We start from the raw sequence: 13,000 nt of genomic DNA, 5'->3' as shown, positions 1-13,000 counted from the left end.
GCGGTGACTGTTAGGCCCCTTCGGGACTCACATGATTGCTAACTCAAGCACTGAGCCCCTGATGCTGCTCAGGGCCACGGTCCTCCTCATCACTCATCCCCTCCGGGAGAAGGGGTCTCTCCCTGGACAACTTCTGCAGGCCTTGGTGGGTTGCCATAGCTCAACCAAATGGTCCCATATTTCAGTATGAAACCATTTCTCCACATATAACTAAAATAACTAAATTAAGAGGCACCATTTGCATTTTTTATCTATCTTCATCTCCTCTGAATCACTGCTCACTCTTTATGACTATTTTTTATTAGTCTGCCCCCTTCTCTCTGTTTCCATAATCTAAGAAGAGACTGCCCCCCCCAGCTTCCATGGTCATTTATTTAATGTGTCCCATTAACCTATTTAAATGTCCAGCAGTAGCAACAAGGGGAAATTTTATTAAAGTGAGAGCAGGATACTCTGCTGTTATTACCTTCTATCTTTTACAAAATGTGGGATCTACTTTTACACTGACTATTCAGCACCCACGCTGTTAAAGACTTCCCCCACAATCTGTTCATTCTTCTAATGAAGTTTAAATTATAAGATACGGGAATCCAAAACCCATTGCCTAATATTTTCACCTTTGGTGTCTGGTTGACTTGACTTCTCTGAAGAAGGCAGGTTCGTGCATCTCCAGCCCATTTTACACTTAGTACCATGGCAAGGAGGCCATGATTTTCACAGGTACACATGAAATAATACCCACCATGCCAGAACAGCTATGTCCCTCTGAGCTTCTCTCCACAGAAGTGTCTGACCTTCATATTTTCTGCTTTTCCTATCCTTGAATAAACGCTATCTTCCTGTCTCCCCTCCCATTTATTCATTTTTCTTAGTCACTATTAAAGCTAAACCAACCTGCTAAGGTCATCTTGGGAATGAAGCTGCTATAGTCTGAATGTTTGGGTTCGCTCAAATTCATATGTTGAAATCCTAATGCCCCCCAAAATGGTGATGTTAGGAGGTGGGGGTCTTTGGAAGATGATTGGATCATGAGGATGGAGCCCTCATGAAGATCAGTGCTGTTATGAGACCCAGCGACCTCCTTTGACTATTCTGCCAAGTGAGGACATTAGAAATTGGCAATCTGCTCCCAGAAGACAGCCCTCACCCCACCATTCTGGCACCCTGATTTCAGATTTTCAGCTTCCAGAACTGTAAGGAGTAAATTTCTATTACTTATAAGCTACCCAGTGTATGCTGTCTTATTACAGAAGCCTGAATGAACTAAAACATCAGCCTTAGATCCTGTTAAAAATATGGCAAAGATAAGAAATATGGGAAATTGTGTCAAGCATTAGAAAAGCAAGATTTCATGAGTTAAATAAAACAACCTTCCCGATGACCCTGACTCATTACTGCTCTAGTTTACCTGGTACTAAAATGTGGATGAAATTCATCAAGCCTTTATCCCCTCTTGTGTGTGCATACGTTCAACTCTGCTATTTTCAAATGCAGAGCCAGGCTTAGCCTGATGAGGACAGAAGTCAGACAACTGTTTATTCCAATGCTATTGAAATGCAAACCTTTTAAGTAAAGAAATAATGCCAAACATAAACATTAGGGATAAGAACATCTGAGTGGAGTTAGGTGTAGATGGATTTGGGTCCTTCTAGCATAAGGAAGTGTAGGCTGAGATCCATACCTTTGTGTAAGGGATAAATAACATTGTGCCTCTACATGAAAATTTCAAAATCTATTAGGAACAGTAATCTAAGAAGACCTGAGATATAGCTATCTTGTTTGGCACAAACTTTAATTTTTGTATTATCTTACTAGATGCCCAGTGCACAAAATTCATGCACAGGTAGGGTCCTTAGGCTGGCAATCAGGGCCAATCTGTGGGGTGACACGCAGGGTGATTAGGGGCTCCCTGCTCGCACCCGCCTTGGCATGGTATCGCCTGCTCGCTGACCCCGCCTCCTACCGCTGCCGCTGATCACTGTCTGTGGACCAGTGGGGCGATTGGGGACCCCGCTCACACCTGCCTTTGCCTGGCACCACCTGTTCACCTGCTCCACCATCCCGCCACAGTCCTGCTCTTGTTGGGGCCCATCAGGGCCAGCAGTGCCTCCACTGCCAGCGCCACATCACCGACACCCACCATGTTTCACACTGCCCCCTGGTGGTCAGTGCACATCTAACTCCCGGTTGGTCGAACTCCCACCCGTGGGAACAATTTGCATATTAGCCTTTTATTATGTAGGATATCGGTGATGATGCATCACAGAGTTGTAGCACACCGGGTAAATCAAAATAGCACCCGTAATACCCTGCAGCCAAGGAAACTGAAGCGCAAAAAAGTTAAAAGAGAAACACCATGTCATGTGGACAAATGGATGGATAGGCACGGGGTGAGAGGGAGGAGGAGGGAAAGAAAAAAAAAAGGGAGAAAAGGAGGAGAAACAAAGCTAAGCCCTTTTTTAAAGAAGCAAAAGCAAAAGCTTACTTGATGGACAGATTGCAAAAGGACAACCCGTGCTTAGAGGTAGATATGAGAAAAAAAAAAGATAACAGCTCTTTACAAGTTTGCAATTACAGAAACATCAATATCCTGTTCTGTAAATAGTTCCTACAAACAGTCTTAAATACATAAAAATAATCTTTGCTGGCTCAATGTACTATTAAGTTAGCTTGCTTCATATATTTTAACAAACCAAACTCTGGAGAGAAAACATATTGACAAACATTTAAAAGGGTAAATTAGGAATTTAAGAGATAATTTTAAAAGCTATTACAAATCTTCAAAACAAGATTTCTTGGGCAAAGACCACTTTACCTTGGAACTTTCCTTTGATATGGGAATCCAATAAAGCTTAAGTTTTCCTTGTTGAAATCTAAGGGTAAAGAAATAATGTAACATTGAGTTAGCTATAAGTTAAAAAAAATAATGAGAAAGTTTTTCAAACTCCTCTTGAACATATAATTTAAGAAAAATGAAGCCATTAACAAGACAAGAATAATGAATTAAAAAAATGACACCTTCTAAGAATCACATTCAATAATATACATTTTACATAGTAAGGTTTCTAGTTTTCCTAATGAAAGAAAATCAATATAATCTGTGGGTAAAAAAAAATCTGACATAGTTCAATGGTATCATTTAAATTCATATAGCTACAAGACTAACTCAGAGCAATTAAATATTGAATTATATAGTTAAAAATGTTGACCAAAGTAACCAGAAATGTTGAAAATCATTACTGTCTGATATATTTGAGATGCTCTTAAAGATTGCATGAGGTGAGGGCAAAGAGCAGGGGGATGCTTTAGTCATGTTCTTATTGCCTTCTTTAAAACTTAAAAAATAACAACACATCAAATAAACCACTTATTTATTTTTGAAGACAAAATGGATGTGATGTAAAGCCAGCTGGGAACAATCACTTGCAGCAAAAACAAACATCGAGTGAACCAGTTAATCAAAACCAGTTGCAGACAAATTTATAACCAGTCTAATGGCAAGTAATCTGTTTTACAGCTTTTGGCATAGCAACCATTTGTCCACCAAGAAAACCACAAGTGGCCACTTACAGAAACCTTCCCCTATGGAAGTGCCTTTTACTGGTTAATATTTGGGGTCAAAAGCCTGAGGAAAAGGAGGTACAGAATACACCACATGCTGACATATCATTATCCATCACAATACATCCAGAATCCTGGAATCTGGAAAGTCTGACAAACTAGAGAAACATAATAAAATGAAAAGAACACTGCCAACTGAACATGTAGGGTTTTCTCAGAGTTTTACAAATACCTAGTTACATATTTTTTAAAAAGAGAACTCAGTTCAAAAGCTATCAAATGTTATAGAAGAAAATTCCTGAATCTGAGACTTGAACTCTTCCAATCACTTCCTAGTAGTGCATTTGTGCTAGAAAATATTTTCACATACAATAGCTGGATTTCAAATGTGACATTCAAAATAACCTCAGCATTTCATCGTTGCTCAATCAGTGAACTGAGTCAGTGACACCACTTCCGTGGTTAAATTAAGAGCATATATTTTCCTCTGTGCAAGTAGGAAGCCACTAAAAGACAATATTTTGTTCCAAAATATTTCACATGAAGCTTTAATAAAAAAAAGACATTCACCACTGCCTACTGGAAATAATTTAATATATAGCATTTGGTTTAGAAAAATATTTTAGCTAAAGTTCAGAACTTGATCCAAAGTTTGGGCATTCCATTTGAATTGGCATTTTTTTTCCTACATAAGGCTTTAGTGGTTTAGTAATATCTTTAAGTTATAACAGAAAAAAAATATTACATTTTTCAGCAATCCCGAAATAAGCTAATTTAAACTCAATTAGATATGTAAAGTGTCCTTTGAGAAAATTGTATAACTAACTGGATGCAGGAGAATACAAGGTAAAATGGATACAAGGCATTCATTATGTTATAAAATATACACAGAAGTGAATTTTCGGTGTCTCTTGCCTTACCTTGTTTCTCAGAGAACTTGAAAGCTCCCAAATAGCTGGAAAACCCTGGGCTTCTGATCATAGTTACACACAGAAAGTGCAGTAACAGAGACTGCACTACAGCTAATTCACAACCAGTCACAGCCTCCAGCCGCTCTAAGCCGCACTGGGATGAGACTTCACAGCGCAGGGCTAGAGCAATCAGACACTCGTGTCCTTGAGAGTATGATAAAGGCAAAGCAAGAGGCTGCAGGCTGGAATAGCTCAAACCCCGTAATCAGATTGCAAGCAGAAATTAGGCCTGCGGATGCTGGAGCAGACTGGCTCCAGTGATGGGCACTGGTGGTGTTACTGCTTAAGTCTCTGGCCAAAGCACAGCACGTGCAGCAGCTAAGCAGGCAATGCTGCACCCTAAGTAGACAATGACTCCTCCTTCTCCTAAATATAAACAAATAAGAAAAACAAAACAATACAGAGCCTCTCGATGTTCTGAAGGAAGGGAGGCTGCTAACTATTCTCAGGCTACTCTGAGTCTAGTCTGCTTTGACAGGTTAATGAAAATTTTTGCCTAACAGGGAATCAAAACCCCACAGTTAAGATTTATGAACAACATATGAGTGAAATTGTGGGAAAGAAAAAGCAGGTATTACTAGAGGTTCAAAAATTTTAATTTGATACAGAAGCTCTTAAATTAAGCATTATTTGACTGCCCCCTTTTTATTTTATTATCACCTCTTAAAAAGACTTAATTTTCTTAGAGCAGGTTTAGGTTTACTACAAAATTGAGGGACGGAACAGAGATCCATTTTGAGTTAATGTTTGTGAAAGGTGGAAGGCCTGGTCTAGATTCATTTCTCTGCATATGAGTGTCCAGTTGTTCCAGCAACATTTGTTGAAGAGACTATCTTTGCTTCATTGTATTACTTGTGGGTTTCTGCTTTGGGAAGGCACAAGTGCCTGTATGGGCTTAAATGTCCCTCCAATCTGGGGGGCAATAGTTTGCCCTGTGTCCTCCCTTCCCTATGCACTCAGGAAGAGTTGCTGATTTTTTAGTCTGTTCAACTTTTTACTTGTTGTTAGGATGGAGCAGTGACTTCCAAGCTCCTTCCACACAGAAAGAACCAGTAACCCTGGAGCCCCCCTGTTTGTTTTTAATTGCAACCTGTAGCTGGTGGGCCCAAGCAGTGATAATGCAATTCCAAGAAAAATATGCAATAATCACACACTGACTCTTTTACTGCTAAAAGGGACATTAAAGAGAAAGTAGGAAAATCATCTCATTAACAAGATGAGGAACCATAGGACTAGAGAAGTAACTTGCTCATGGATAGTGACTTGTTCATGATGCAGCCACAGGATCTTGGGGAGGTATCAGGAACAGGATTTGCCCTCAGGCACCCCTACCAGGAGGCAGGCACCCTGAGTATGTCTGTCCTTGTATCTTTAGTACTGAATACTAGTTGGTACACAGCAGGCCTGTAGTGAATGTTTGCTGAATGACTATATAAACTAGTGGAATCATCTTCTCTAAAAGCTAGGATCATACTACAAAGTGATTTGCATTGATTTTATATCCTGCTGTCAAACCATATTGACTTGAACTGATTTCTAAACTACAAACAAACAACGCAAATTAATTATGGCACATCGACAGAGGGTTCATTAGTGCTGGCCATGTGCATTTTCTCTATACTGCTGATTACACCAACTCTTACAAAATGGGGAAAAATATAGCGAATAGGGCAGTTACAAAAAAAAAAAAAAAAAAACTCAGTAAGGAAGAACTTAGGTCCTGTGGATAACTGGAGTGGAAACTTTATTGAGAGGTCATGGCTAACTAGGAACAAACGGAAAAAGGGAGGAGTTGGAAGCAGAAGAGGGAAGGGAGGAAATAGTGGCAGCCAATGACTTTGGAAATGAATAATTTAGGTGGGATTAAATAATAGTATAAATAATTATATAAATAAAAAATATTTATTGCTTTAAGAGAGAGAGAGATGAAGGGGAAATGAGAGAGAGAGAGAGAAAGAGAGAGAGAGAGACAGAGAGAGAGAGAGAGAGAGAGAGAGAGAGAGAGAGAGAGAGAGGTAACTGTTGTTCCACTTATCTATGCATTCATTGGTTGCTGACCCAGGGATCAAACCTGTAACCTTGGTGTATCAGGACGATGCTCTAACCCAGTGGTCGGCAAACTGTGGCTCGCGAGCCACATGAGGCTCTTCGGCCCCTTGAGTGTGGCTCTTCCACAAAATACCACGTGCAGGTGCGCACGTACAGTGTGATTGAAACTTTGTGGCCCATGCGCAGAAGTCGGTATTATGTGGAAGAGCCACACTTAAGGGGCCAAAGAGCCGCATGTGGCTCACGAGCCGCAGTTTGCCGACCACTGCTCTAACTAACTGAGCTACCCAGTCAGGGCCTAGTTTAAATTTTTAAGGTGCAATTCTAGTAAAGAATAAAAAGAATTTTGATATTCTTTTTAAGTTCACAATGGGATTTTATTAGAATTAGTTGCCTTACCCATCAATAATGACACAAAGTAGACAGATTTAAATATGGCTTGATTGTTGAGAAGGAAAAAGAATACAATTTTTTTTCTAAACTATGAATAGACAATGTAATCTCTTTATGTATCTCATCTACATGAAGCCAAGTAATACTATAAAGAAATGTACATTTTATATCAGTAGAAAGGACCCATGACATTTTTTCATTTACTCTTCAGTAGTTATAAATGATGATGATAACAACCAATTTTTATATGTTTTTTAATTGATTTTAGAGAGAGAAGGCAGAGGGATAGTGAGATAGAATCATGGATGAAAGAGAAACATTGATCAGCTGACTCCTGCATGTCCCCTACTGGGAATAGAGCCAGTAACCCTAGCATGTGCTCTGGCCGGGAATCAAACCAGTGACCTCTTGGTTCATGGGTCGACACTCAACCACTGAGCCACACCAGCCAGGCACAACTATTTTTATTAATTATTATTTATTATTATTATTATTATTATTATTATTATTATTATTATTATTTCAGGCTGGCTCATTCATACAGGGGAACTACAAACTAGTCAAACATTTCCTGACACCATTCTGTAGGTTAACGTATTTTATTTGTCTGGAGATAAATTAATTTGTAGGTGTGATTTTCTTAAATTTTAGGCAGAAAACAATTTAAACTTGTGAAGGTGCTATATTCCCTTTCCAACAGCATCACTTAACTACCACCTCAGCATGAAGAATAGAAATGCACAAAGCTCCCTGCCACTCTTTCCACTCATAAACACCAATCTTTTCCATTTCCAAAGCACTATAGTCTTCCAAGTGGGATCATTGGGACAACCGAATCAGGCCCTGGTAAAACAAAAACCGTTGGACTCTGGGAAAACTGGAGCTAAAGGGGTCTTTTTGATCACTTGTTATTCATTTTGAAAAATATTAACAAAGTCACAGTTTAGAGTATGGCAGTGCCAGACTGGAAATCCACATCCTCTCACCATCCACACTCCTTATCAGCCTGAACACCAAGTAACAGGAGCCACTGCTGTATGCTCCTCCTGGATTGAAGTCATAGGGTCTCCCAGGTCTATAGCTCATGTGGGCTTAATTGCTAAGGGGCCAGTCTATCCCAGAAGGAGGAGTCAAGACAAGCTGCTGGTTGCTTTTTACAAATCTCAGATGATTTCTTGGTCTATTTAGGTTCCACAGATGTTCCTCAAGCCAAAGTGGCCTCCGGACATGAAAAGTAGGGCATGTCTGAGACGCTAAGGCAAAGACAGAAGTCAGTAAGCCTGAAGAGGGTGTGGGAGTACGTCATACAAACAGCTAATCACGCCATGATTCTCCCTTCTCTTCCCAGGGCTCCCACCTCATTAAGAAGGACAAGGAAGGGTGTTATTAGAAGAGTATATGAAACAGTGACTGAGTAATCCTACTTCTGGAAATGTTCCCAAGGAAGTTACTATGAACGAGTACAAGGACATTTACCACAGTTTTGTTTATAAACATATAAAACTGGGCTTTGCAGACGCTGCCACCCCAAAGCCGCCCGTGACGAGCTATGGTGAACCACCGTGTTTTTCGACATTGCTGTCAACAGTGAGCCCTTGGGCTGAGTCTCCTCCCAGCTGTTTGCAGACAAAGTTCCAAAGACGGCAGAAAACTTCCGTGCTCTGAGCACTGGGGAGAAGGGAATTGGTTATAAAAGTTCTTGCTTTCCCAGAATTATCCCGGGATTTATGTGCCAGGGTGGTGACTTCACACGCCACAATGGCACAGGAGGCAAGTCCATCTATGGGGAGAAATTTGAAGATGAGAAATTCGTCCTGAAAAATACAGATCCTGGCATCTTGTCCTTGGCAAATGCTGGACCTAACACAAATGGCTCCCAGTTTTTCATCTGCCCTGCCAAGACTGAGTGGTTGCATAGCAAGCATGTGGTCTCAGCCAGGTGAAAGAAGGCATGGATATTGTGACAGCCATGGAGCGCTTGGGTCCAGGAATGGTAAGACCAGCAAGAAGATCACCATTGCTGACTGTGGGCAACTCTAATAAATGCGACTTGTGTTTTATCTTAACCACCAGACCATTCCTTCTGTAGCTCAGGAGAACACCCTTTTACCCTGATTTGCTTGGAATGTTCTATAATCTTTGTGCTCTTGCCAGTTTATTGGGTTCCATAATTCCCTTACACCTTCCAATCTAGCTGGATTGCAGAGTTAAGTTTATAATTATGAAATAAAAACTAAACAGTTGTCTGTCAAAAAAAATAAACATATAAAACTGGAACCAGCTTACATAGTGGGTGGTAGAGGAGAATAGGTAAATGAATTACACAAGAGAACAGGTAGGAAATAATTAGTGATTTGGGAAATGTTTCATGATGTTATATTAGAGATACACACAAATACTTTAACTGAAAGACAGCAAATAGACCAAAACATTATCTTATAACTCAGAGATAACTGTTCATGTTTTCCCCTTTCTTTTCCAAAGTTTCCACAATAAGCATGAATTACTTCCATAATACCTTCCAAAAAATTAAGTACAGATAAAGATGAAAACAAAGCTTAGACTTGAGCGAAAAGTCTGGGTGAAAATCATGGTCATGAATGCAATTTTTCCCGTGGACCTGCCTATTTCTCCCACATGCATTTCTTGGCTATAAATTGTATTGAACCAGACAATTACCAGTCCTAACAACATGCAACACAGTACTCCTCAAAGTCTACCCCAGGTGGACCATGATCACATGGGAGAGCCTGTCAACCACACTGAATCCACTGTTGAGCTCCTTGATACCTTTTCTTCTCTTTCAGTGCTTCTCTATTGCCAATCAAACCTTTCCTGCTCAAAAACTTTCATTGCCTCCTAGTTAAGAATTATAAAAACTCGAGGAGCAATACCTGAGATACATTTCTGGGGCATTCCTAGCATAGTGCCTGGCTCAGAACAAGGGACTATAAATCCTGGGTGAATGAAAGAATAAATGAATCAAGTAAGCAGATGAGCAATGCAATCACCTCTATTCTTCCTCATTCTTAGAAATCGCCTCATCCATAGGCAATCTCCTTAGTTTAGTTTAGTTTTATTTTTTTATTACAGTTTACTCTACATTAAAAAAAGCCAATGCTATTTCTTCAGTAGGTGTCATAAAGGAAAAGTATTACCATTCCTTCCTTAACTTGAGACTCCCACTAGAGTTTTGTCTTTCCTAAAATGTGAAGCAGTAATGTGGAACATAAATATTTGTATGTGGGGAGAAATTAGGAGAAAATGTTAGATTTGCCAGGACACGATGGAATGGGAAAAACAGGGAAGATGATCCTATAGTCCAACTGGGAACAATGTTGATATGAGTCCAGGTAAGAAGGATCACCTCCTAAATTGCCAAGGTAAAAAACTGAGGGGTTAGATGATACAGGATCAAGATGTTACACCCTCAGGGACCATGCAGTGCAGGGCACAGCTGTGGCTCAGGATTATGTGGAGGTGACAATTCGCCATTTTCCAGCACACCTGCTGTGATGATGTAAAGAACAGGGTAAGACCGGACCTTCACCAGGAATGGTCACGATGCTAAGTGCTCTAGGCATTAAACTCATTCAGTCCTCACAAAGCCTACAGGAGACCCTATCACTATCCCCATGTACAGGTGAGAGACTGAGCTACGGTGTGATCTAGGAGAAACACTGAAGCCTAGAGTGACCACTGAAAACGTGCTTCCAAAGGGAAAAAGCCACCTTCTCCTGATCAGCCAAAATAAAATCAAAGATGTAAATATGCAGGTGAGGATGCTATTAAATGAGAGAAAGGATGTGGAAGCACTCTGAAAGGTGGAGCATGTTATCTAATCCACACTCGGATATACAGCACCTGATAAAGAGAGATACGGGGCATGGGCAGATGGCATACCCCTGCCCAGGCTGGTGTGAGGTCACCTTGAGTCTCCTCATTGAGCTCCCTGAATAGCACTGAAACTCTCCAGGCCATAGGAAAATGGTCTGACATGGAAGTGGGCAATACCGTACTACTGAGAGTTACTGGTTCATTCTAAACTTAAGAAGAGACACAGAACAAATTTGATGAAATCTACTATAAGCTACTAAAGACAATGGATGGCTGGGCTGAAATTCCAAAGTGAAGAATATATTTCTAAAGCCTAGTAAAGAACTATTCCATAAGCTAGAAGCAGCTGTACATGGTATTCTCATTTTCTTTGGTGGATTTTGTGTAGACACTTAATCTGGGGCAGAATTGCCTGACATGAGGTAATCCCACCTGTGGTGAGCCCACTGAGTCCTTTTCATTTCCCTATTATATTTTATACTCATTATTCAGACATTCCAGATTCCTGACTATAGTGTAATTCTCTCCTGTCTGCACTGTGAAATGCTTTGTGAATTCTGGTTAGTGGTAATCTTTAGGACAAGTCTGCAAATAATATTTTGTGCTGCATTACTATGTAAGGTAATTTAAAACAGGCCATGTATGTAGAGATGAAAAGGCAAAAGTACTTCTAATGCAGTGGTTCTCAACCTTCTGGCCCTTTAAATACAGTTCCTCATGTTGTGGCCCAACCATAAAATTATTTTCGTTTCTACTTCATAACTGTAATGTTGCTACTGTTATGAATCGTAATGCAAATATCTGATATGCAGGATGGTCTTAAGCAACCCCTGTGAAAGGGTCGTTCGACCGCCAAAGGGGTAGCGACCCACCGGTTGAGAACCGCTGTTCTAATGAGAACCGCTGTTCTAATGTCTTTATCAGATGTGCTGAAGAAGCCATGCCAGTCGTGCTATATTCAAAAGGCTTTTAAAAGAAAAGGCATATTGCAATATCCTAAAAGACTTACTATTATCCTATATAATAAAAGCCTAATAATGCTAAGTGTCCAGTTGTGTGTTCAACCAATCAAAGTGTAATATGCTAATGATATGCTAAGGCCGCTCAACCACTTGCTGTAACATGCACTGACCACCAGGGGGCAGACACTCAGAATGGTAGGTTAGCTTATTGCTGGGGTCTGGCCGATTAGGACTGAGTGAGAGGCAGGTCAGACACACCTTGGAGACCTCCCATGGCCCCTCCCCAGCTGGCCAACTTCCAGCAAGCATCCCTCTTTGGCCCCAATTGTGCACCAGTGGGGTCCCTTGGCCTGGCCTGCATCCTCTCGCAATCTGGGACCCCTCGGGGGATGTTGGAGAGCCAGTTTCAGCCCGACAGTGGAACGACCGGTTACTATGACATCCACTGACCACCAGAGGGCAGACACTCAACGCAGGAGCTGCCCCCCCTGGTGGTCAGTGTGCTCCCATAGGGGGAGCGCTGCTCAGCCAGAAGCCAGACTCTTGGCTGGTGAGTGCAGAGGTGGTAGTGGGAGCCTCTCCTGCCTCTCCCGCCTCCATGACAGCACTAAGGATGTCTGACTGCTGGCTTAGGCCCACAGGGAGCAGGCCTAAGCCGGTAGTCAGACATCCCCCGAGGGCTCCTGGACTGTGAGAGGGCGAAGGCCAGGCTGAGGAACACCGTCCCCCACCCCCCGCCCGCCCCGGGTGCATGAGTTTTGTTCACTGAGCCTCTAGTCTTTACAATAAATGTTCAAACAAGCAATGTTAAAATTTATAGTGAAAATTATCTCTAATTATTTTAAAGTCTGGGTGATTTTGAATCTATAGCTAATGATTTTGGGGAAAAATAATCTGGTACTTTAGGGGAAGAGAGACTGGTCAACCACCTCTCAGAGTAAGAAAATAAAGACATAGGTTAGTTCCGTGTATAAAATGTACACTGAAATATACAAACAGCATAATATTAGTCTTAAAAAGGAATGAAATTCTAACACACACTACAATGCCAACACACATCAGGTCCTTAAACAATGATTTGACAAATCAACATACACAAGTATTTGTTGCCTAGAATCTGAAGGTGCATCCTAGACCATCATAAGGCACAGAATGCTGTGTGTGTCTTTAGAGTTGCAGAGACTCAAGGCCCCTCTAACTGAGGGGGATCCCAGTTGGCAGGAAGGG

General features: G+C 41.1%; 1 protein-coding gene and 1 pseudogene across 25 annotated transcripts in view; one reads left to right on the top strand and one right to left on the bottom strand.

Moving 5' to 3' along the window:
- Positions 1-13,000, bottom strand: part of SVIL (supervillin) — a 265,091-nt gene that overhangs the window by 109,984 nt on the left and 142,107 nt on the right. For all 25 annotated transcript variants that reach the window (XM_059711992.1, XM_059712022.1, XM_059712094.1 and 22 more), the window contains one exon: positions 2,816-2,873. Coding sequence is in view for 7 of the 25 variants with exons in the window: in XM_059711958.1 (XP_059567941.1) it covers positions 2,816-2,873 (58 nt within the window). In the remaining 18 variants the exon portion in view is untranslated. The remainder of the gene's footprint in view (positions 1-2,815; positions 2,874-13,000) is intronic.
- LOC132228167 (peptidyl-prolyl cis-trans isomerase A-like) lies at positions 5,784-9,155 on the top strand (annotated as a pseudogene).

This window comes from Myotis daubentonii, chromosome 1 (genome assembly GCF_963259705.1).
Source record: "Myotis daubentonii chromosome 1, mMyoDau2.1, whole genome shotgun sequence".
Lineage (NCBI taxonomy): Eukaryota > Metazoa > Chordata > Mammalia > Chiroptera > Vespertilionidae > Myotis > Myotis daubentonii.
This window is presented reverse-complemented; position numbering and strand designations above follow the sequence as displayed.